Raw genomic sequence first — 25,651 nt, forward strand, 5'->3', positions numbered from 1 at the left:
TCTATTTGGTGCTTATTCCCTCGCCCCCTGATAACCTGGTGTTTTTAATTCTAACTCAATTTTTCCTAAGTATTTGGTCTCGTTTGCAGGATCTTCCCCTTCTATTACGTTTCAAACTAATTTATTATTCCTCAAAGTGTGTATCCAATCAAAATAACACCTCTTTGCCGCAGAGTTCTCTATAAGGTCCTTTCCTCTTCGAATCTTCTGCATACTTCCTCGTTCCTCACCTTGTCTCTCCATTTAATCTTCAGAATTCTGCTCAAGCTCCACGTTTTAATGGCTTCTATTCTTCGTTGGTTCACTTTTACAATGTTCCATGTCTCTGACCTGCAAAGTGCCATGCCACATACGCACGATTTGACGAACTGCTTCCTTGTTTGTAACCTCAGGTTCTTTTAACACAGTAGTTGCCTTTTATTCGTGAATGGCTGCTTAATTTTAGCTATTCTGCTCGGAATGACGGTCGAACTTCTTTCATGCCAAACTGTCCTGCTGTCCAGGTAAATTGAAGGATTCCATTTGCTCTTGTTATACTCCTCGAATTGTGATATCGGTCCATAGCATCTCCATTCCACACACCAGGGACTTAGTTTTCTTCTTGTTGATGCTTAAATAATATTCTAAAAGTCCTTGGTCAGAGTTTCTTGCAGAAAAGCATAGCATTCAGAGTTAGTTGGCCTCTCGCATTTCAGCATCTACTCCGATGCAATATTTGAATCGGGGCATGTTAATTTCTTCGCAATGTATTTGGGTTCCTGGAATGAACAGGAAAACTATTCCTCGCCGTTGGCACACACCATGGCAAACACGCCGTGGGCAAACGGATATCAACCGTCTATTCATTTAAAAAATAGGAAAAAAGTTTTTTGTACAGACTTGTGGATCTCTTCCTCCAAATGTTTGAGCTGCGAAATGTTTGTCAATACTTGGAAATGCGTGGAAATCCGTGAGGGGGAGCATTCCATTCCTGTAGTCTTTCATCTTCCTCCCCCAAGAGTACAGTGTAGGTCCCCCTTGGGAGATCTTCTTCGCTGATTCACCTCCTAAATCGAGGTTGCCAACTTTTTTAATTACGTCGGATTTCATCCTGCACTACTCATTTCTAGAATATTTCGCGCTTTCGTCTAACCCAATTTGGGATCCCGAGATAGATGCAAAAATCTCCGCGCCGGAGGGGCAACTTTCCCGCTTAAAATAATGAAAATAGTAGCAAAGATTGTGCCTGTTGATAAATTAGCTTATCATTTCAGTCTCCTCCTTGTTTAGGTTTGGACCTGGATTAAATTTGAGTGGAGTAGAAATAAAGAGTGTAATATTTTATCTCGTGGCCATGTACGAGGTCTGTTAAAAAAGTATCGCGAATTTTGAATCTCCGCGGGCTAAGTATATATGAATTTCGTTTTTTTTTGTGGCATTACGTGGGTACTTATGTCGAAAAGTTCGGCCATTTTGAATGCTCAGTTAATTGTTGACAGCTGTTTTGCTTGGACGTGTTTTGGCCTGTCTTCGATTTTTGCCTGTTCCAAATAATGGATCAAAGAATCTGTATCAAATTTTGTGTGAAAATGAAATTAAGTGCGATTGGCTCGTGCCATTCGATTTTTACCAATGATTTGGGCATGACACGGGTCGCCGCGAAATTCGTACCAAAATTGCTCAATTTCGACCAAAAACAGCAACGCATTAATATTGCTAATGAGGTGTTGGACTCTGTCCGCGACGACCCAAATTTGCTCCAGAGGGTCACAACTGGTGACGATTCATGGGTTTATAGTTATGACGTGAAACTCCCAATCATCCCAATGGAAGCTGCAGAACGAGCCAAGAAAAAAAGCCGAAAAAAGCACGCCAAGTTCGGTCGAATGTGGAAGTTTTGCTTACAGTTTTCTTCGATTGCAGGGGCGTGGTGCATCATGAGTTCTTGCCAAAGGGTAGAACGGTAAAAAATGAATATTACCTGCAAGTTATGCGCAATTTACGCGAAGCAATCCGCCACACACTCCCGGCTTTGTGGAAGAACAAAAATTGGCTTTTGCACCATGTCAAATGCCCTGCTCAAACATCGTTACTTGTGCGCGAATTGTTGGCCAAAAACGACAACCTAATGATGCCGCGGCCACTATACTATATTCCCCATATCTAGCCCCTAGTGCCTTTTTCTTGTTCCCGAAACTGAAGAGGCCCATGAAAGGACGACGCTACGCTACGATTGACGAGATAAAGACTGCATTGAAGGAGGAGCTGAACAAGATCACAAAAAAAAATTATTTGAAGTGTTTCGAGGAATGGAAAAAACGTAGGCACAAGTGAATAATATCTAACTGGGGATTACTTTGAAGGGGAAAAAATAGATATTAATGAATAAATAAATGAATTTTGAAAAAACACAAAAGTCACGAAACATTTTGAACAGACCATCCTACAAAGGGTAAATTATTGTATCCATGGAAAAAAATAACTTCGGGATTCAAAGGTATTTTTTTATTTCCTCAGAATAGAATGAAATCATTTCCCTACTGCATGCTTACATGTATTGACGGGATTTTGTGAGCAAAAAAATTGATCATTGTGTGACATTGATCATTGATAATGTGTTCATTTGTGAGTCATTTAATGTTATTTTTAGCAATGATTACAACCCAATATACATTAGTTGCTTAAATCATCAATATAAAAATTGAGAAATAGACGTGGAGGTCTGTCGTATAAATGGTTGCGGTTCATTTTTATGCCCTTCAATTTCGTACGACAAAGAATTATTTAATAGGGTGAAATAGCCACTTGTTCTGAAATAAGTTTTCCGCCAACATGTATTTAAGTTTTGCAAGTTTTTTTTTAAGGTTTTTTGGTGAATTTATGTTTCCCTTCTTCTCCCATATTCTCCCTTATCCATATAACCTGGCACTTGCACCCCCTGCCACGTACTCATTGGTTAATCGCGGGATATTGATGTAAATGAAAAATGATGATGTATTAATTTGACTATCATTTTATGCTATTTTCAACCTATTTTCAGGTTTTGGATAATAATCGAGAAAAAGACATTAAACCTTACTGTGGGCTCCTATTCATCCATTTTCGACTGAAACTTTAGTTTGTGCTAAAATTAAATGTTAGCTTTGAATGTTAACAGTTTGTCGAAGGATTTGAATTGCAGGTATGTTGTCTCCCAAACCTATTACTATGAAAAGATATTTTTATTTTATCGGCAGATGTTTGTTTCAAGTGTAATTGCTTTAATAGTGTATGTGTGTGAAATCGAATTATTTACTTTTTCCAACAAATTATGCACATTTTTTCTGAGTTACATTCGCGCCATGAGATTATATTCAAATTGAACGAATAAAGCATAAACGAATGTAATAACTTTTGAACAAAAATTATCCGCTATGCTTTTCACAAATATGTTTCAATTTATGGCCGACTAAGTAATTTACTTGCTTGTATTTAATCTAAAATATGTTGTATATGGCAAGCGCAGTAGATTGTCCATGACATAAGTCAAATAAAATATCTTTCATAAAAATAAAAGGAAGTTTATGTTCGGGAACCCAATCTACCCAGTTTTCCAGGACATCATTATGAAATTAAAAACTTATTATGGGGAACAACATTTGCAGTTAGTCAGTTCAAGGAGGTGATTTAATTGTTGATCTTACACCATTTTCATTGACTCTATACTCATTGAGTATATGGAATTCCACAAAGTATTGTCTCTTTAGTGACCATTATAATTATCTTTGGAATGATAATTGAGGTGGTTTCCCGTTGCCGTCCTCAATAGTGTTTTTAACGTGACACCATCACTTATTGGCCGCCCCACTGGGGTCAGACGCCATTGCAGCCGCCTCACTGAGGAACAGACGCTGCGTGGACTACCTTTCGTCTGGCTCCTAACCTTCGACCTATCTGGCATGGGTGACCCTACCAGGAGCAATTATTATTACTCCCGCCAGCACAGCTCTAGGGGTCATCGGAACGCGCAAGCCCTTCCACCACGTCAATGGTGTAGTCCAGGGGAGGGACGTAAGGAGAAGAATTGCGCTAGGCAAAGAGGCTTTCACAAGGAGGAGGGAGTTGATGAGAGGGACGTTGAGTAAGGATATTAAGAAAAGACTCGTAAAAACCTTGATATGGAGCGTAGCTATGTACGGCGCTGAAACGTGGCCATTGAAGCAGGAGGATAGACGTACATTGGAGGCTTTTGAAATGTGGGTGTGGAGAAGGATAGAGAAGGTGAAATGGACGGAGAGGAAAACAAATGAGGAAGTACTTGGTATGGTGGGCGAAGAGAGGGGTTTGTTGGGAGAAATCCTATGGAGGGAGGAAAAGTGGATGAAGGGGGTATTGACCGGCAGTGGGATGTTGAAGAACGTAATAGAGGGGAGAATGTTAGGCAAACGAGGAAAGGGAAGGGACAGGGTAGGGATGTTGGACGGGATGAAGGGAGGAAAAAACCACTCAGAGATGAAGAGGGACCTGATATAGAGTAGGATGCTGGATATTGTGTTTTGTTAGGAGTCACAAAATGTTTTATTTAGTAGCTGTGTCCATCCAAAAACCTACCTTAACAGGTAGATTACCTAATAATAATAAATAATATAATTGTCTCTTTGGCAAGTTAGTAAGCTAAGCTCACGACATTTATTACTTAATTAAGAGAAGCATAAATTCAATTCTTAGAATAAAGGCAACCGCAAATATTTGTATTTCAATCTCCAACTTTTATGTTTACCATAAATTTACGATTTTTCAATGAAATTAGTTGAGGCAATGCCAAGAACTCCACGTTTATTAAAGCTATGCGGACATTACGCTTTTAAATTACGCTTCATTGCAGCAGATAAAAGATAAACAATCATGATTATTCGCCGCTCCCAGAGTTCCCACTGAAAATAATCGCTTACTGCTGAACACTGAATCGCACTAATTAAGCGTTATGTCTTGGGTAATCAATCACCTAGGTAATCTATCTAGATAAACTAGACTCCAATTCTAAAACATTAAATATTGTCCTAGGACTGCCTGTGTATATATGAGTACGAGTTAATTTACTCCACCGTGAATGTGGGCCAAGGCCTGTCTAATTTTGTAATAATCTCAATTTAAAATTGAAATATTCTTTTCATTTAAGAGCGTCTCGACCTAAAGAAGTTAATCATCAATAATTTCTCTCTGCTAATTATTGTCAATGCGCGATACCTCGCGTATATACTTCTGCGAAAGATTTCCTCTATGCAATAAATTAGGAGGTCTTATCTTGAGCCCAAGGGACGAACGTTTAAATTCCGATGATTTTGCATTCGTCGAGGAGAGTATGTGGGGCAGTAAAATGAAAGAAAGGTAGTGCGCGGAGATCTTATATTATTTCGAGTGCGTCAGGGGTCCTCGCTCTCCTTTGTCTACACTTCTCTCGTCCCAGATGCCCACTCATCATTAGCGAAGCACCTTTGTGCTCCGCAAAATGTTTTCTTTATTTTTGAATTTCATACGCGGAAGTGAATCCCGCCAAGAATGATAAGGTGCAGCAGCTCGTGTTCATCGTCATTTTTCGTGAAGAACACTCACGTTTCCTCTCCCTACGCCATTCAGAATTTCTAAACTTGGTAGCCCTAGAGGGCAGAGGAAGTGTAGTTTTGTGTTGACGGTTGCGTAAAATTAAACAGCCGTCGTGAGTCAACGTCTGAGTATTAGCGAGTATTTTCATTTGCTTTCGGAATTCGTGGGTGTGCATTAAATACTTAGTGATAATATATGTTCAGGTTACAAGAGACATCGTTAGCCGTAGGTTTTTTTTATATCCATCACGTAGCAAATAACTACAATCGTGTCCAAAAGAAGCGTGCAAACGTCATGAGCGCTACCTTTGTTAAAATTAAACTTGTTTTACTCACTTCCATTTGGACTATTGAGGATATTCTATAATTGTATCAAAATGCAAGTTTTCGTGTATTCTTCTTCTGGCGAAAAAGAAACGAAGAGACGTATGCGTGGGCTATTAACATTAATACATCCACGCAAATCCCCGCAAAAGCGCGTAGCGGATGGTTTTAGGACACCACCCGTAAAACTGAATAAAACCCCATGCAAAAAATAGAAAAACATGCCAATTCACACCCAGAGCGGCGTATATATAGTATTCATGCAAAGCCCATTTTAACTTACACTTAAGCATGATAAATTAATTATCCCCTCTGCATGCGCTTACCTCCGAATGAAACACCGTCATGAGAGACTTTGAGTCATTCGAGTTACTTTGGAGATAAACGGGCATACGGAACTTTGAATACTTTGTAGTGCTCTCTTTTCTCAGTACTTTCATGTCATGAGCACAAATGTACTTCATCGCGGACCATCTCTGCTCAATGTGAGATATGAACCAGCTGGAAAGTCCATGGGTCTGATACGATCGAACATCTTTATCGGCCGCATTAAACGGTTAATAGTTGAACTCAACAGTTTTACGAAATATTCTATACTACCAAGTTAAGTACCGCTTCCTTTAAGGCTCAGTTCTATTCAACATTTTAATTAATTAATGTACTCGTATACGATAAACACCGTCGATGTGTGCGACGTAATCGCTCAAAGTGAATATATGTGTAAGTACGACCATTATTTCTTCACTAAAATCACGCAACTAATCATCTTGTGTAGCACGAGGATGCTATTAAAAGAACTCGGAAAAATATATTCTTGTTTTATAAGTCTTGAAAAAAATGTGCTTAATTTTTTATCGTCCCGTTGATCTTACTCATTCGTATAAGTAATATAAATCGTACTAGAAGAAAGATATCGTAATATATTTAATAGATTCAGAGGAGGCGAGATGTATGGAAGTTCGTTATTGTAATTGTTCTAAGTGCAAACTTGTTTTTCTTGGAAATATAACCTAATCCAAATGCCCATTATTTTTATTGATATTCTGCCTTATTTGGGGCGTGCCGCCTAAAGAAATACCAATGATGAAAATCTGATATACAATACCGAGAAAGATATAAGATATACATCATATTCTGGCTCTAGACTTCAGTTAGGCGCTCATTCAATGAAAAATACCATAATGGTAAAATGATACATAAATTTGAGCTATAGAATCTAGTTTTGTTTCTTGGTCACCTGGATTCTGACTTATAGCTTTAAGTATCGCTTGACGCGTGCACTGTTATCTAAGCGTGTTTTACCATGGCAACTGCCATTCAGCAAAATATTTTAATATAAAAAGTTTCTTCTAAGTCTTCGGAAGATGAGATTATAACGATTGAAATTTTTCGCCGACAACGTCTGAGTGCAAGAGTTAGAACTTAATTATTAAGCATGGGTTATTTAATATGCAAATGAATTGAATGCCATCAATAAGAATGAACTGGTATCACATCCATATTTTGCTTTATATAAATCGACATGCCTTCGTGTACATTCGCTCATGGTCGACCAGCCGGATGATATAAGTTCAACCGTTAAGTTCAATCGTTGAGCGCCGTGACATGTACAGGGTTGCACCCAAAAGTGGTAGGACTGATTTTCTCTGGCGCGAACGGAGCGGCGGAGGGGGTCTGCCTGGCAGGGTAAGGTGGAGGGGGCTCTTAGCAACAGACCAACACCAACCTCAGTCACCTGCGGGCTGTCGTTGAGTGAGGAAACCGTTTTTAGTGAAGCAAGTTTTTTGTCCGGGTCGAAAAACAAACTGAATCTGAATTTAGAGCAACGTTATTCCGTGAAGGTTTGTGCGAAACTCGGGAAGACGGCAACTGAGACCCTCGATATGATCAAGCAGGCTTATGGGGACACTGCCTTAAGCCGTTCCACAGTATTTGAGTGGCACAAGTTGTTTAAGAGGATAGGGAGCTCGTTGAAGACGACCATCGCTCCGGACGGCTGTCGACGGCAAGAACCGACACGAATGTGGACAGAGTGAGGACACTGCTGAACACAGACCGACGCTTAACCAGTGAAGAAATTGCAGACCAGTTGGGTCTGTCTGCATCCAACGTCCAACGCATTATTTCACAGGATTTGGCCATGCGCAAGGTGTGCGCCAAGATGGTGCCAAAAATTCTGCCATGGCGCTCTCGTCGTCAGACAGCTCCTGGCCAAATACGGCGTTGCCACGTTGCCGCACCCGCCCTATTCTCCCGATCTGGCACCACCGGACTTCTTCTTCTTCTTCCCCCTGATGAAAAGACAGCTCAAGGGACGACGTTTTGACTCGATAAAGGCCGTTCAAGAGGCTTCGACGAGGGTCATCAACGGCATCCCCAAAGAAAATTTCCAGCGGGCGTACGGGGAACGGAAGCAACGCTATACTAAGTGTGTAGCAGCTCAAGGAGCATACTTTGAAGATTATTAAGTCGATGTAGGTATATGGTCAATAAAATTCTTGTAAAAAAATCAGTCCTACCACTTCTGGGTGCGACCCTGTATGCATCCCATTAGAACGGATTCCCTCCATCCGGCATAACGAGCTTTTCTTGGAGCATCTTCCAGAATACTCTGACTTAACCATGCTCATTCTCTAATTGAACAATAGAGTGTCGAGGGCTCTTCCCACACCACCCGCTCCCCCTTCTCTCCCATCCTCCACGCTGCATTCCTCTCAACCTAGGCATCATCAGGGCAAACCCACTTCCCTCCCCTCCAGCGCTGGGGTCGAGTGTCTTCGCCACTCGTCGTAAAGTGGCAGGACGGTTGTCTGAGGGGTATTCGCGGCGGCCTCTGGCGGGCGGGGATGCAGCAACGCTTCAGTCTCGACCCAGACACACGCTACGTTAGAAGACCCGGTGAGCGCGCTTTCAAAAAGGAAGGTATGGGTCTGGTAAGCCCATTCGCCGGTGCGACTTCCCCGACGGTGAATACGTGGCTCGCCTCGCGGAAGTGGTAAGGTCGCCCGCAGCCTTCACCGCACGCGCGCTTTTGTATCGGAGTTACTGATGCTTTGCGCATCGGTGGTGGGAGGAAACTTTTTTGTAATTCTTTTCAAAGCCCCACTCACGAGAAGACGTTTTTCTGCGGACCCGACGACGGCTGTTCGCTTCCCAACGGTGGAGGGGGATATTTGTCGGTCTTCGTGTCGGGGGAGGGAAAAGAACTTCAACGCGTGAGTCGCGGATAATGAGTAATCACAGGGATGCCGCGCGACCGAGTTCCGGGGAAGCGACGGTAGCTTTTCCTGGCCGCGACGGGAATCTGCTCTGCACAAAAGTGTATTGATCCGGGGATACTACATTTTTGGAAGAGTTGTTATTAGATTTCCCGTGGATATGAAGAAAGCATTTAAGTTAATAGCCGGATTAGATATTATTACGGAAGTTTTAATGCAAGGACAAGATACAATGAATGAAACTAAGTATTCGCACAACGTTAACTCACAAATGCCCCCGTCTACAGTTCTTGGGGGTTTATGATGTAATTCTTTCGACTCAAACGGAGAAATTCCTTCAGATCCATGGTCCACGGGATCGTTGACGCCAACATTAGCCACGACCCGCATCTTGGAACACTTCGAATTGAAGTAGGCGATTGGAGCGGCGGCTTGGAGCCGCCGTCACAATCGCCTTCGTCACCTGGGGAACGCCGCCGCTAGGAATGCATTAGGCACTAGCTCACACCCTCATGGTCCGCCCTCTCCCGCAATACGAGTGCGATAATTACATATCTGCCGTTATTGGTGCCTATCACTAGATCCCCTCCTTCCCACTGTGACAGATCCTTCTGGGTGGTGCCCTCACAGAGGCGGAGGAAGGGGCTGCAGATACCACTGGGCTATCTTCCGATAGCACCTGATACCTTTTGGAGACGGGTATGTAGTTCGATTGTGAGACACCTCGATCATCAGGTGTTATTATTCAGCACCGTTTTCGAAAGGGTAGATCCAGCAAGGCACAGCTTGGGCCTTTTGTTCATGATGTTCTTACTTCGGGAGAGAGCAATGTTCCAGTGGCCCCGGTTTTGGAGTAAGCTCAGATGCAGCAGAAGTACTTCAGGTCTTCCCCAGGGAAGTGTTATTGGACATCAGTTATTCCTATTTTCCGTTAACCACATTGACTCCGTAGTCACTAGTAAGGCACGTTTATTTACCGACTACTCAGTGCTTTACCGTGATCCTAACGACACAGCAGCTTTAGCAGATGGCCTTACGCTATACAACGCTGGTGCGACACATGGCATCAAGAATTTAGCTTAAAAAAATGCGCAGTGATGAATTTTTGGAAAAAGAGCAATACACTCCCAAACACGTGCTGCATCGGGAACGCCGAAATGGAATGTGTAGACTCGATTAAGTAATTACGCGTCACTCACGACCTCTCCCGGGCGAAACACGTACGGGGAATATGTGAATAAGCTAACAAAAAATTAGGATTTATGAGAAGAGTACTTGGTAAATGCGATGGAAAGGTCAAAGAGAAATGTTATCTTTCGTTTATTAAGCCTCATTTAGAATATACTGCAAGTATATGGTATCCTAACTTAGATTATTGCCGAATCGGATTGTGTGCAGGGTAGAGGAGCTAGATTTGTAAAGCGTAATGATAAAATTAATAGCGTATCCCAAATATTAGAGTAGCTAGCCTCGGATTCACTCACGGTGCGAAGGTTAAAGGTAGGAGAGACCATGGCAGTAAAATTAGAGAGATGTGTATAAATGTTATGTTTAAGATGTCATTTTTTCCACGAACGATAAAGGATGAGAATGGTACGGTCGTATTCGGGTCAAAATCGGTTTGGGGTGTATTCACCCCCATCCACACACCCAAAAGGTGACTTGCAGGGTACTATTATAACTAAATAACTAACCCCGTTTTCACGAGCATAGTCTGACACTGTCCGACGTTCAGTGTCATAGCCGCGGGTTGGACAACTTTTGGAACAGTACGCGGTGGGCGACTCACTGAGAGGAAGCGAGCACTGGCTTCCGAGTAAAACGTGCGAGCAACGCCCCCGGAGTTTTTCTAATCTCGAATTCTGACCCCGAGGCGATGGCTCTAGAATTTCGGCCGCGGCGGCGGCAGGCAGGCTGTCCGCCGCCACCCTCACCCCGGGTATCTCACGGCCCCTCTCTCTTCATCTCGATTTGGGGCCTTAAAGAAGCGACCTCTATGTGCACACATCCTCAATCGTCCCGCCGCTGGGGTGTCCGGTGGGAGGGGATCGGTCGAGTGAAGGCATGCGGGAATTGAATCAGGCAAACGTTCGATGCGTATTTATGGCGACGTGTTTTCTAATAGGCATCATCACCGGAAATGGACATTTAAAATATGCTCATTTGATATTTTTCGTTTTTAATATCTTAAGTCGCATGCGGCCACAGTTTTCGGAATTAATTTAACCATTGGAATTGAAATTAAGCGTCGACCTTAATGTAAACATAAAATTGCGAGGTCGAATCATAGCTACCTGTAAAAATTGACCATATTGTTCCCTATGGAGGCGAGTGTCTATCGATTTGTCGCCGCAATTAAAACGAGTTATTCCTGTATTCGTTTGCCCTTAATTTATGACAAGTAGGCAAGTTTAGACTAGTCATAAATTACCATGACTATAGCGGGACCTAAGATATAGTGAGGCTAAAGATTAATGAGAAGGAAGAATTCATTTAATTTGAGAGTCAAGTTCAGGGAGGACGAAACTTGCGAAACTTGAACTTGGACGAAATTGCAATCTTGATGCAAAAAAAATTTCAATGGATAAAATTATACCAAAATTTACCATCATATTACGGTGAAAAATTTTGATTTTTATCCACTGGCAAGCAAGGGTTCTTGTTAAGCGCTTAGCCTTACGCAAGGTGTCGTGCGGAACGAGCTGCGATAAAAGACGATGTTAAATAGTCGCCCGTCGACGAAGAAGACGATATTTCGAGGATAGGGCGCACGTTCGCGTCAGTCGGCAGGTCTTCCGAGGCCCTTCCGGCGGATGAATTAATGAATGAATCGGGCGGCTTCAAACCACACTCCCCCGTTCCAAACCTTCGTCCACCCAGCCAACCCTCCGTTCACCCTCCCGACGGGAGGAAGATGCACGAATCCTTCGCCGCACCGCGCCCCCCCCTCAACCCCCCCCGCACCGCCCCCCTGGGGTACCTCCCCGGTGCAGGGCCGTCCAAGCCGATATCTCTCCGGAAGCGTCTTCCTCTCTGCATTCACGGCCCCGCCCTCTTATCCCTATGCTAGTCCCCCCCTTCCTAAACCCCTCATTCAATGCCTGAGCAGTCTTCCCATGCCCCCACCCTTCCCGCAGCCCCCAATAAATGACACCTCCCTTTCTCTAACCCCCCGACCTCTCCCTCCCCCATGGCCATGGACGCGGCATACCCTTCACTTGGTGGACCTTTTAATGGCTTAGAACGGACTCCCACCCACGCCCATTGAAGCCCTTTCCGGTGCTCCCCCACGAACGCCGGTCTGCCCCTCTCACGATCCCCAGTCTCCTTAGCTTCTCTTAATTTCACTTTCCTTCCATTGGTCCTCGGAGGTGGGGGTGGTGTGCAGACGGGAGGATCTTCACGATCACCCCTTCCGTTTCCCTCTCCACGTCGTGTCTATAAATCCCTCCCGTCGCTCTCCTCCTGTTTATTTTTCCCACCCAAAAGGGGATTATTCATGGGAGATTTTATTTCCCTCCATCCCTCCGCCCTTAATATATAGTATGAGGGTCATGGGGGGTAGCGGTGTGTGCGTGGGGGGTGGGGAGTGTTTCCGAATGAAAACGAGAGGGATTCAGTATGTGTGTGTGTGTGTGTGTGTGTGAGTGTGTGTGCGCGCGCGTGTGTATTATGAGAGCTCGCTCCTTGGAAATTTTCAATATTTCCTTCATTCGGTTAGGGCGTATGTGTGTCGAAAGATAATGTGGATCGAAGATGTTGGGACTTGGGAGGAGCGCTTGATGAATCGTATTCCGGCTGAGCACATACGGTTCACCATTATCTATTCATTCTCACGTCGTTAGTTGATTTCAATTTGTTGTTGGCATTGTTCTTGTTGTTGACTCTCCAAATAAATGGATCTTTCTCTTTCACCTGTGAGAGAGAGGAGTTTTATGAACCGAGTTCACGTAGCTGAGATTAGAATTGTGGTGCCCTGGATTACCAAGATTACAGAGTCGCATTCAGGCAGTTTCCGTTCATTAAATTCAATTTAAAACTTCTTAGAGTTTTAGGAGAAGGTTTCAGAAGCTGTTGACTTGTTCTGCACATAATTATTATATCGTAGTCTGCTGTTAAAATTAGGTTTTTGTTTGGGCTACTATCGCTACATGTCTATGGGATACCTAACACGGCACTGAACATGACACTTACAAAAAATGTGCCAACTATCTGATTCTATGAGAGCTTCAGCGTTGCTCTCCATTTCTTACTACATAAGTCACGCATTACAGTCTGCGTTGCGATTCGAAGTTTCGGTAAATTTGAACAGATACGGTCGGACAAATCTTGATTCCTCCTTGAATGCACGCCGTGTCCTCCTACTTGAGAGTATATATTATCTCAGAGAATTACATGCATTTCCTGCCGAGGTTTTCAATTGATGTTCCCACTACACTTCTACTTCCATACTAGTGTACCTTTTGGATAGTCCAAGGAATTGTTGACCTCATGAGGAAATTTATATATCCTTTGTACAGGCGGAGAAAATGGTAATTTTCAGAGGCGGTTGAGAAGGGTGGTAAAACATTGGGAGGTTTCGACTAAGCTGTGTTTTACTTGAAGTTAGTAAACGCTTGATTCATTATCTCACACGAGTCATTAGACACGTCAACAATAATTCAAACAGCTATTTTCAACCAGCCGCCTGCTTTAGCGAAAGAATTTGGTATTTCCACAATATATGACTGGCTGCCCGAATGTAATTGCTTTGGGGAAAAGTCCATATTTCTTTATAGCCCAAGCGTACATCGGCCAAACTACTGTGAACGTACACTTTAATACATAAATCAGAAAATATGAACCTGCTAATTAACCCTCTCATTTTATTCAAATTTTAAATACGATTTCATTTTGGTTGCACTGATATTTTCAATTGATTTATATAACTATAAGGAAGGATTCACGTTCTCCAGCGAGGGCACAATCATTGGGGGTGGAGTGGACCCGGGGTAAGTCATCGGCTTCCTGAGCCAAAAGGCATTGGTTCAATTATCCTTAAATTTAAATCTTCCGTAACGTCCTCGTCTGCCTATCCAAACGTCGCTCGCTCGACTCCCGCCCGGGTGGGTTTTTCTTTCACCTAGGGCTTGGGTGTTCATAATTGTGCCCATTACTATGCATATATAGTATTCTATCATTTCAATAGTCAGATGGAAGGGATAAAAAGTGCTGTTTTCGAATTAATGCTAAATATTTTTTAAGAATAAATAAATAAAGTAACTTGTTTGAAGGATATCACCAGGAGGAGGATGCATTGAGAAATTTTTTCCAGTTAGTAATTATATTTTTGCCATAATCAACAATTATTAAAAAAACATCAATAAAACAAAGGATAATCGATTATTTAAAAAAACCAATTTCATCATTCTAATGTGTTAATAATCCCCACTTAATCCGCAATGCGGGGGGCTCTAGTAAGTGTACATACACCCCCTCGTGGAGCCTAGGATAAAGTTTCATCCATACCTCCGGAGACAATTTGCCGGATGTCGCCAAAACGGTATTCATCTGCCGTGAGATTGATTCGGTAGGCTTAGGGGGCTCACTTAGCACGAAGTCCGACAGCTCGTGAAATCGCCCGCTTCACAGCGGAAGTGTGGGTGACAACTCCCTTAGTGGTGGGTGACACCTATGGCTTCCTGGGGGTTTCCAGAATGGAGCGAAACATAGGCTGTGATTGTGTCCATGGGGTTAATATGGAACTACTTCTCTCGGGTTCCAGTTAAATGTAAATGATAGACAAAATAATATTATTATATTATTAGTCAGGTCAACGGACGTCCAAACGTCGGAATAAGAGCCCCGGAATAATATAATGAACTTCACTCGCGGCCTGAAGCTACATTAAAGGGATGCCAAACTCGGATATATCATCGAAATCCTTTTTTGACGCCTAAAGTAATGTCTTGCAGCTTAAGTCTCCCCTCTTTGAGTTCCTGTCCTAAAAAAGGGCGGGCCATTAAATCAGGTAAACATTGATTGAAAAGAAAAGTTTGTAGCGGATCTGCGAGTCTGTCTCTCTCTCATATCAAAAGATTTTTAGCTAAGAACTATTGTCTTAAGTTTTTTTTCTCATGCCAATGTTTTATTTGCTTGATATTATTCATTTTTAATTATTGTAAAGTTAAAAATATTTTTCAAACCAAGATGCTAACAATTTATTACTTCAAAGGTAATATTTTTTGCTTTGAAACATTTTTTATTGTATTTTATAAGCGTTCACGGATTCATTTGTACTTCGCCCATGCCCTAGGGGGCATAGTCCCCTTCTCCCTATCCTCCCCTTGGATCCGTCATTCTTGCCGAGCGCCTTTGCAAACGCCTTGCACCCTGTCTCGACCGGCGTCCTTAAATTACTCTTCTGTGTCTTGCATCTGACTCGAAGCGTTCCAAAAGCGACGGCAGTAAATGTCAAATGGTAATTCTCATGTAAATGTTGCGCTCTTTAATCAAAGGCGTGGGATCGCTGGCCCTGATTGGTCGACCGCAGCGAGACTGCATTCGAATGCCAAGTAGGAATCACTACAGCCCTTCGCATGAGACCCATTTTTTAATTGTATTTATCTTGCTTTGAAGTGAGGCTAGATTCGGACCATCATGTCCCTTTTAATGCATAAGTGTTGCTGAGGGAAGGAGAGTGCCTCGCTGCCTCTCAGCGCTGGGTCTGCCTCTTTGTGTCCCACCGCGCGAAACGTCATTCATAGTCAATGGGTATTCAATTCAATATTTCCAGCTTGGTATTTGACCTCGAGTGATGGTAATTCCAGGCTGTGTGAAGAATGTCCGTCGAGGAGGAAAGGCAGAGCGTTAATTATTTCCAAATAGTGGTCCCTGGATGTGAAAGGAATGTGGTAGCGTAAACCACAGCGCGGGAAGAAGAAGCGCTCTCTATGAAAGACTTGAGTGGATAAATGGAATATTTCGTCTCTGGAAGTACGTGTTGAAAGTTTCTCCGTATTGCGGAAATTCAGCATGGGGTCCCTTAGGGTCCAACGTTCAACCCCGATTAACCTCTATAGAGATTAAAGCTTAACCCATAATGCGATGTTCTTAATCCAAAATTTTCCAAAAATGAATTTTCATGAACCTTTTAATGTTCATCAGCTCCAACCGCACATCCACCCCCCCCCCCCTCCCCGGCGGTTCAGACGGCGGCTGCAGGGAATGGGATGGAAGGAGGCACGCGCCCGCTCAATCCTGCCGACGGCGGTGTCGGGTCGCCTGGCTCCGCGTGTGGCGGGCTGGGGAGGAGGCGACGGGGGCGGCGTGGAGGGACAATTTTCCCCCAGCACTCACGCAAGTGTGATTACACCCGGCGAATGGGTATGAGGCCGTAAAGCTGGAGGAAATAATCCCTTCAGAGACGATCACGGGGCTTGAGTTAAGTTTCCTCAAGTAGAGGCGTAGGTGGAAGTAGGGGAAGATAGTGACGATGATTCGAGTACGTAACACCCCCCCTCCTGCCCCGCCGCCCAATCGCCCTCACCCTCGGTCTTGCAGCAATTTAAAGTGAACCCCTTCCACCGCTCGAGGAGTTTTTCCTTTAACTGACAACCGATGTGAGAATTAGAAATGCCAAACGAGCGTTGAATGGATGATTCAGACCTCTCTCCCCCTCCTCTTACCCACCACGCCCCCAACCTCCTCGTACCCGCAGTCTCTCCGACGATCGAGGCATCCGGGTGCCATAGGCGTTGGGTTCCGAGCGAGTGTGTTGACTGCCCGCAACGTGTTGACGCCTTCCTTTGATCAAATCATTCCGTGGGGAATGGCAAGGAATTACGCAAAAAAGTTGAAGCAATGAGGGGATGGCGTAGTGTTCGCTTTCGCTGTGTGTTACTCCACGTTATTAGGTGGTACGAAATATGATCCAAACAGATCATATTTGGATACGAGACGAGCACAAAGACGATCATTTCATTTTCGCCTATTAAACCTTTTCAAATAAGAGTTTCGAGATGGTACACTGCATCATATAATTCGAAATGGGAAATCCGCTGGAGTAAATGCATTAGTTCAATATTAGCACTGAAGGAAATAATATTCCCTCCATATTCTCTTCTTAATTGCCATTTTCTTCAAATCGCAATAATTTTTTTAAAAATTTTTCCTTGAAGTGATTTCCACGAAAATTCCAGATCAACAGAAACTTAGCGCGTCAATTTACTGATTAATTCTAAAAGAGACGACGTTAGGAATTAACTACCCTGAGCGAAAGTCGAAAGAAATGAGTTTGTAAGCTCATTAAAGTTGATAAATTTTTTTTAACTGCCACAAGGTTTTGTACATTTATTCTGGATTCTGGAGTATGATAACATTGATATACACATGTTGAATGATTATTTAAAAAATCATTTAATTGTGTCTGCTTCCATGTGTAAGCTATACTGCTTTGGTACCCCTTAAATCATTGGTGCCAGGTTCTGAGAGAAGATATCGGTGAGCTCCTCTCGACGGAGTAAGTGAGAGGATGCCATGAATAATCATAATTTCATACAATTTTGTCAATAATTGCAATCAGTAACCACTGGTATACATTGTGGATCATTGAGAATTATAAGCAAGGGGTTTAGATAAATTTAAAATGAGTTTTTCTTAATAAACCTTGATCATTGTAGTCATTCATGCTGGATGTTGAATAACAAATTGGCCTGAGTTTGACCAAATTGACCTACTGGGAAGCTTAAAAATACTACTCTGTCCAATAAATACGCGAACTGAGGCCATAAAAACTCTTTTACAATATGTAGTCTACATCGAACTTGTTCCCTTCAAAGTACTCTCCATCCGTTACTGTGCACTTATTCCATCTTCTTTTCCACTGTTTGAAGCACCCTTGGAAGTCCTCGGCAGTTAGGCTTTTTAGTTTTCTCGTCATTTCTTTAATTGTGTCCACATCTTCCCAGTGATGTCCCCTCATCACATTTTTGCATTTTGGGAATAGGAAAAAGTCGCGGGGGGCGAATAAGAAGGATGATCTAGGATGATGATTTAATTTTTTGCCAGAAACTGATGAACAATCAATGCTGAATGTGCAGGTGCATTGTCATGGTGAATGATCCATCCATCATGTTCGAATAAAATAGTATGCACTGCTGATTTTCCTAAATTCTGTTCATCAGCTATCACTCGGACAGTTATTCAACGATCAGTAAGGAAAATGGACCGCACACTGTCAATGTTGTCGTCAACATAGGTGGGTGAAGGTCGTCCCGGCCTGGTATCATCCGTGGCGTCTTGTCGGCCAGCTTTAAATGGATTTTTTCTTCCGAGCTTTATCACCGTTAACAGCTGTAAACATTTCAGTAACTTCTTGATAACTTTTACAGCACTTCACCAAAAAACTTAATGTTGATTCGTTGCTTCTTGATTTTGTCAATTTACATTTTCAACAAACAGTAAAAACAAAGAACAAACAGAAACTAACACAATGGCATGATGCGCACAGCTTGGTCATCCGCAAAGCACAGACGGCTCATTGGGTCTAAGGCAACTAGCACCGCTAGTGGGCAGGGCTATTGCACGCACCTTTCAGTTTGCCAAATGATCATGAATCACATTTTAGATTGTTGCACATTTGAGTCTTGTCGAGACAAGTGCCGTAAGTCCCACTCTATGAGACTAGTTGCATATCTTGTTATGTATGTCATTACTATCCATAATGCAATTTTTTATCTCGCTAACAGTTAGCATTACAGATCTGGGACCCATCTCCAGTAATGATTTTTGGCAATGTCAGGTATTGCATTATTTGGTTTTGTAACATTTAACTGAAATAACTACAAAATGATCATCGGCCATCACATAAATTAAGAAATCATGCACAGAGCTATAATACACCCCCACTTCAAATACTATGAAGTTTTAATCTGTAGAATTCTGATCCCTCATTGAATTCTATGTGGAAAGCATTTTAGGTTCTTGACTGTATCAGTTATAAATGATGTACTGTGGATCCCTTAAAGGCTTTATTACAGAGTATGCTGATGTGAATATTGGGCCTCTCTGATTTTCCTCTTTCCCCTAAAATTCTATCCCTTTGAACTATCCTTTGTTGAGAAAATGGGACCTGCTGTCACTCATTTCTTGAAACAACTATCACCTATACAGCTGGAAACTGAGAACAAAGGCCGAATTTCATATGGCTGTGCAAATATCACCAGTTAAGGATTTGTTTAAATTGCTCAAATGGAGCTGGATTTAACATGGGCAACCATGGAAGGCTCTCCTGTGTATTTGTGATTCAAAAATTGTGCCAATAATGAAAGACAAGTACATGTTCAGTCTGTGTGGTAAAACTCATGAATGGATCAGACACCATATAGATTGTACCTTTAAATTTTACCCAGCTGCACAGCCTGCTAAAAAGCCCAAAGGGCACTCTTCTGAAATGTCGCGTTTATCATAGAAATATATTTCTAAATTGTGGAGATTTACTTTCTAATTTATTATTTTTACGATAATACATAGTGACTTAATGTGTACATTTAGGAAAGCACATCCACACCAATAAAAGCAAGTCACATGAATATTTTTTTATTGGAACCTTAGATGTTACTACTGAAGAAAATCATCCTGTGTTTTAATGAGGAAATTATGTTCAATTCCATCATTCTAGATTTGTGCAGGATAGTGTATGGCACTATGTTAAATTTAAGTTGCATAATACACTAACCACAAATTTCTCGCCGTGGATTAATTAAGTTCCCATCCAATCTAATAGGTTTTTCATTGGAATTAAGGCAGGTAGAAATCATGCAAGGGTAAAGAATGAATAAATATATGGAATCTGTGGTATATGGACATTATTATCAGGTTGATTAGGGCTTAAGAGAATCATAGCGGTTCTAGTGCCAGGGTCCATTAAATCCTGCCTTAACCCAGTAGCCTACCACCAATAATAATACGAGGCATATTCTAATTTGAATAATTAGGATGGGCAAATGCCCGTGATCACTTCTCAGGACAGACGTAATACCAGCTCATCCAGATTATTGGATGAATACAGCTAGAAACACATCAAGCACTATTATTTTTATTAATAAAATTCAGTAATTTGGATTAACACAGAATCAGATGACTTCTGGCAGGGCCTACACCTAGAGTAGACCCTCTGGCCCAACCAGGCTATGTAATTTACTGTAGAGATTTAGTCCAGTCTGTTGCCAAGAACAAAAAGAAATTGCAGTTTTTGTTTGGGTCGACCGTGTGCAGTGAAATTTGCTGAGAATTCTTTTTGATTAGCAATTCATAGATTTAGGATTATAAAATTGATGCAATTCTTAAAATACAAATTCAAGGTTTATATCCTTATGAAAGTGGGTCGCGGTAGTCCAGGGGGTAGAGCGTTGGACTACTGACCGGAGGGTCCCGGGTTCGATTTTTGGGCAAGTCTCTGGGCACCTGCAGCTCCACCCAAGCCATATGATTTTTCGGGTACCAGATCTTCCGGGTACCAGAAACCATAACTGGCACAGGGAAAGGAACTGGCCCCCCTACCCTGATGTGTGAATTTCACACGCCGTTGAGCTTAGTACTGGGTGAACTATACCATCACCTACCAAACCGACCTTCGGGTTGATTATTGTGTTTATAGTTTCTATCCATATTAAAATAAAAATTGAAAATATTTTTGGATGAATACAGCTGCCCTCCTAAATCTTGAACGGACTTTTATGGTAAATACTGTACGAGTTTCAAAATTATAAGAATAATGCCTTTAATTTAGAAACCCCTCTTCATTATACAGTGCCAAAAGACCCATGATTAAATATATGTGTATATATATACATTTATGACCATAAACAGTAATCAACCCGGAGATTGGTTTGGTAGGTGATGATAGAGTCACCCAGTACTGAGCTCGATCGCGTGTGAAATTCACACATCAGGGTAGTGGGGCCAGTTCCTTTCCCTATGCCACATATGGTTTCTCAGGAAGATGTGGCACCCAAAAAATCGCAAAGCTTGGGTGGAGCTGCAGGTGCTCAGAAAGTCTTACCCGGGAATTCAACCGGGGCTCGCCATTTAGTAGTCCAATGCAACCCAAATAAAGATAAGCATGTATAAAATTAAATACTAGTCATTTTAGCAATATATGTATATGTAATTTAGAAATTTGCAATTTAGAATTATGCAATTTTGACTTTTTCTCCCACTTAACATGTCCAGCTAATTATTTGCCCTCCTTCATAAATTCTTAATTTGAACAACTTTTCAAGCAGGCATACACTTGATCCTACAGATATAATAGTAAATTTAATAGCTATCACACCTTTATACAGCTCTGGATTTTCCAAGTTTATGAAATCCCCACGAGGTTAATATAAAAATTGACTTTATTTCATTCACAAGGATTACACAAAATGCATGTCAGAGAAGGTTCATATGATTCCAAATGCTTAAAAAAGAGGTCTTGATCATTAGCTCCTTTCATATGGTTTTGTGTAACCAATTAATAAATTTTCAACGATTCCACAAAGTAATTTTAAGCAAATGGTAAATCATACTATTTATTACAGAAAAAGCTGACAGCTTTTACTAATCTATATCAAAACAAAACAATCTGTAATCAAGATAGACCATAAAACTTACAAAATATGAAGTCTAAGAGAAGATCAAATTCTTTATCAAAGTCAATTGTACATTAATTTTTTATGCGACCAGCACAAAGTAATCTGAAAAAATTTAAACACAAAAATGACAAGCACACGAGAATAAATAACCATACCTTTCATATTATTCAGAATTCAATCCAATATTGCATATCTCAAACATTAACTCTGAAATTGTTGCATTGAAATGCACAGTATCAGATGACTCCGTTAAAATTTACTGTTGCAGCATCTCCCCAGTTTCTTTGAAAGAAATCTCTAGTTCATTAAAACCTGCAAACGTGAAGGAGAATTGAAATACCCACTACTTTTTTTGCAGGTTAATTCTTTAGAAGGTCCAACTGCAGCTTGATTATACTTTCATTTAATAAAAGTTTTTGTCACTGTGTAAATACTTTTTATTATTTGTCTTATCATACCATGAAATATTGGAATATTCTCAAATTCAACACATTTCACAGCTAGAAAATCCTAATACATGTTGAATAATTGATTATTATAGAAATGAAAATAAGATGTGAAGAATTCAGAGGAAGGCCAACAGAAAACTACTAGATGTTGATAATAGATGATGCTGCAATGAGCTACGAGGGAATGAAAATATTGGCAGGTAAAAGGACATTTTAAAGAGTTGCTACAGACCAATCCTCGGATGGACAACTTGTGATGAATTGTTTGATCTCCAGAGGCTGATGAATCAACAATTATAGGTAGAGGTTTATTATAGACTCTTTGTATACAAGAATAATATTTCTTTGGGTGACCTTATGCTTCCATAAAAGGGTCATCTTGGGCCACTTATAGGTCCATTCAGCTTGTTTGAAAGTCAAATAATTCACTCACATGCTTTGTAAATTTTCATTACAATGCAAATAATCCATCTGAAATGTACACAAACAACTAGTATGATAAAAGTATTGTATTGACGACTGCATTTCCCATCAAACCCCTTATTTCACGGTCCTATGTAGTTGTTGGACCAAATTCCAAGGTTGATTTTCTACCTGTTACTGGCACATCCAGAGTCCTCCTAAACGTTAATTTCTCTAAACAAATCAGCTCTACCATGTTCCACAAGGGGATCGGGATTGTGCATTGTTTGATGTATAGCTTCCCACTGAGAGGGCCCAAGTTCAAATTCTGGAGACAAATATTTTACAATGGTATCCTGATTGCTACTCGAGGTGTTTTGTGGAGAGCACTTTGAGTGAGTACAACATCTGTCTGATGGGACGTTACACATCAGACCCCCTGGTGCCTTTTGACAAGAGTAGGCTAATGTCGATGCCAGGTTTCTATCCACCCTTCCTTTTCCCTTCATCCCTAATGGTGCAAATGATCTTAGCTGTCGGTCGCCTTCCATAAAACCTACTACCACCATGCTTTCAAAATCCATAGACTAGAATACAATAGTGAATGCTCATGCATTGGTAAGTATGTGAGGTTTCATATTTTACATGGAAAGTTGAGTGGAAGAATTGCTTTAAAAGTTGAAAATGAAAGGATTGAACTCTTAAAGGAATACATTTTCAATAATTATCGTTCAAACATCTTGTACAAGGGGGAAGGAAAACAGTTTATTTCCACATTTGCACTGCACTTGATTGATTTCTGCATGCCATTCAGATGGGTGAGCTTTCACAAATTGCTGATGGACTAGTTCAACACTTGACATTTTCCGTAGGATTTCCTTTGACTTGTCTCCAATGCACCATACAATACTCATGTGAAAACTAGGATTCTGTAATATAGGTACCAGTAATTTATGAGTGATATGCAATAAAAATAACAATTCATACCTACATTAGATTTGGTGAAATATCATTTCATCATAAAAAAACATTGGAAAAGAAATTATTGAACTTCAAAATTGAGCAAGGCCACACCAATTGCACTGAAACTGCTGTAATTTATCTAGTTTTATGTATTCACTGCTTCTTTAAAATGAAGATTAATAATCAAGTAAAGGCTGCGAAAGAGAATCTTGAATATGGGATTACAATGAATGAAAAATGCCATTCTTGGCCATGGTATTTGAAATACTTTTGTAGCCAGAAATTTAAACTACTGATCCAACTCCTGCAAAAACAAATAGTAATTACACTACCTCCCAATTCAAAGTGAACAAGGAGTAATCATTTTTTTAAACTATAGTTTGTACATGAGAATGAGCAATCTATATGGAATGTAACTAAGTATTAACTATAGTACAGTCTATTAACAAAGAACATGGCCAATCTAATGAAATGTAAAATACAGTGGAAAATCTCAAAACGAACAACACTCTGCATCTCCTGACTGGGGAGATATAAATCCAAATAGCTACAAACAGGAAAGGTCATAAATCAACGGATCATTCTAACCATATATTTTCCTGAATTATATGTTCCAGTAGCAAGGAGTATTGCTATGAACGACTGAGGAAATCCAATTCATTTGATGTCACATTTTGTTATTTATAAATAATAATTATATTATTACTCTCACATAGAGTGGTTTGAATTCAAAACGAGAGGTAACCACTAAACTGAATTGTACTTACGCTGTAAAATGGTGGGAGCTTGAAATCTGCTAAGCATTTATCCATCTCTTGTGTAATCTTTGATAATTTATCACATCCTATGTCAATAGAAAATCCAATAAAAGTTCTAGTTTTTTCTTCGTTTGTGAAAACTTTTAAAGCACCAAAACCAATACTGAAACTGCAAGTAATCACGTTATGTTTCCAAGCAAATTAACATTGGCACATTACAGTTGGTCAATTCACTGGCTATACTCACCTGGGGAAGCCATTAAACGATTTTTGGACGGATTCAATAAATGAATCTATCCAATGATGCCTTAAAACCACTGTCCTTGTCACACTAACGTGCAAATCATCGGTTTTCTCCAGTTGAATGTCTGATTCCATCAAAGCGACAAGTACATCCGCTAGAGAGTTGACTACAAGAGAGGGAACATCTGCAACAAAAGATGCCATTTCTTTAACTGCACCATTACAATATAAAACGAATGTAAAATTATGTTGCTCAAATAATTACAGGGGACAAATACATAGGTACTCCAGTTCCCTCTTTCGTGAGGAAAAGAACGAATTCTTCCACCGTGGAGTTTCGGCTCATCTACATGTGCTGGAGACGTAGAGGAAAAAAGTGAACTGATATCCGATGGCAAGGGAAGCCTGTAAACATGCATGCTGGTCTTAGTTTTTTAAATAAAAACAGTGACTTCCCGCCGATGCCAAATTAGTAGCATTTTAACACGATTAAGAAAATTGTTACGTCACCTGCCATTACGTTCATCTTTTTTGAGACTCTTTTGGGTCCCATCGTCGTGATCATTCTTCAGCTCTCTTTTGGTCGAAACTCTCGGACCTGGAACTTCGTCCTCACTGCTGTCACCATCATATTCTTGCAGCAAACTGAGGGCTCCTTTAGAGACAGCCGCCATTTATCAATTCAATAATTGACGGTGCGTATGCGTTGCTGTTAGTATTCGCGGTACTCAGTATGGTTGTGGTGATTTACGAATATGTCGTTAAGTTGATGCTTGTAATTGGTGGAGTCATTTCACATTTAGAAAGTACGTGAATTGGGATTTCATGTCAGCTATCGAATAATAATAGCTTTTTTGGTAGGTTCTATTGCGAATGTACGACGAAGTAAAGAATTAAGCACGCTTACGTGATCCTGCAATTATACGTTAATTACATGCTGTGAATTACTCACTTTTAGCAGATGAAATATCCGTCTCAGAACAAACTATCGTCAATCCATCTATTGCTGTAGAGGGAAAAAAGTCATTTGTGTCCATGTTGGTCATTTGTGTTTGCCCTTCAAATACCTGAGTAAGAAATCCATTCAGTCTCGAGGGGTTATCAATCCATCTACTT

General features: G+C 41.1%; 1 protein-coding gene and 1 long non-coding RNA gene across 2 annotated transcripts in view; one reads left to right on the plus strand and one right to left on the minus strand.

Annotated features, from left to right (window-relative positions):
• The window catches only part of LOC139688272 (uncharacterized), an 89,753-nt gene that overhangs the window by 39,297 nt on the left and 24,805 nt on the right, over positions 1 to 25,651 (plus strand). The window lies entirely within an intron of this gene.
• LOC139688269 (U6 snRNA phosphodiesterase 1-like) lies at positions 23,265 to 25,229 on the minus strand. The gene is made up of 5 exons (XM_071585741.1): positions 25,046 to 25,229; positions 24,801 to 24,940; positions 24,540 to 24,720; positions 24,302 to 24,461; positions 23,265 to 23,500 (listed from the first exon to the last, which is right to left on the minus strand). The coding sequence occupies exons 1-5, from the start codon at positions 25,207 to 25,209 to the stop codon at positions 23,303 to 23,305; spliced, it is 843 nt and encodes a 280-aa protein (XP_071441842.1). The 5' UTR covers positions 25,210 to 25,229; the 3' UTR covers positions 23,265 to 23,302.

The sequence above is a fragment of the Hetaerina americana genome, unplaced genomic scaffold (assembly GCF_022747635.1).
Source record: "Hetaerina americana unplaced genomic scaffold, ioHetAmer1.1.p SCAF_2, whole genome shotgun sequence".
NCBI classification, from domain to species: domain Eukaryota; kingdom Metazoa; phylum Arthropoda; class Insecta; order Odonata; family Calopterygidae; genus Hetaerina; species Hetaerina americana.

Bases quoted from the DNA above. Each gene is read 5' to 3' on its own strand.
- LOC139688269 (XM_071585741.1), bottom strand. From the start codon at position 25,209: ATGGCGGCTGTCTCTAAAGGAGCCCTCAGTTTGCTGCAAGAATATGAT. The intron at 24,941-25,045 runs GTGACGTAACAA...GCATGTTTACAG, and splicing joins AAAGATGAACGTAATGGCAG to GCTTCCCTTGCCATCGGATA. The intron at 24,721-24,800 runs GTAATTATTTGA...CTTTTGTTGCAG, and splicing joins TACCTATGTATTTGTCCCCT to ATGTTCCCTCTCTTGTAGTC.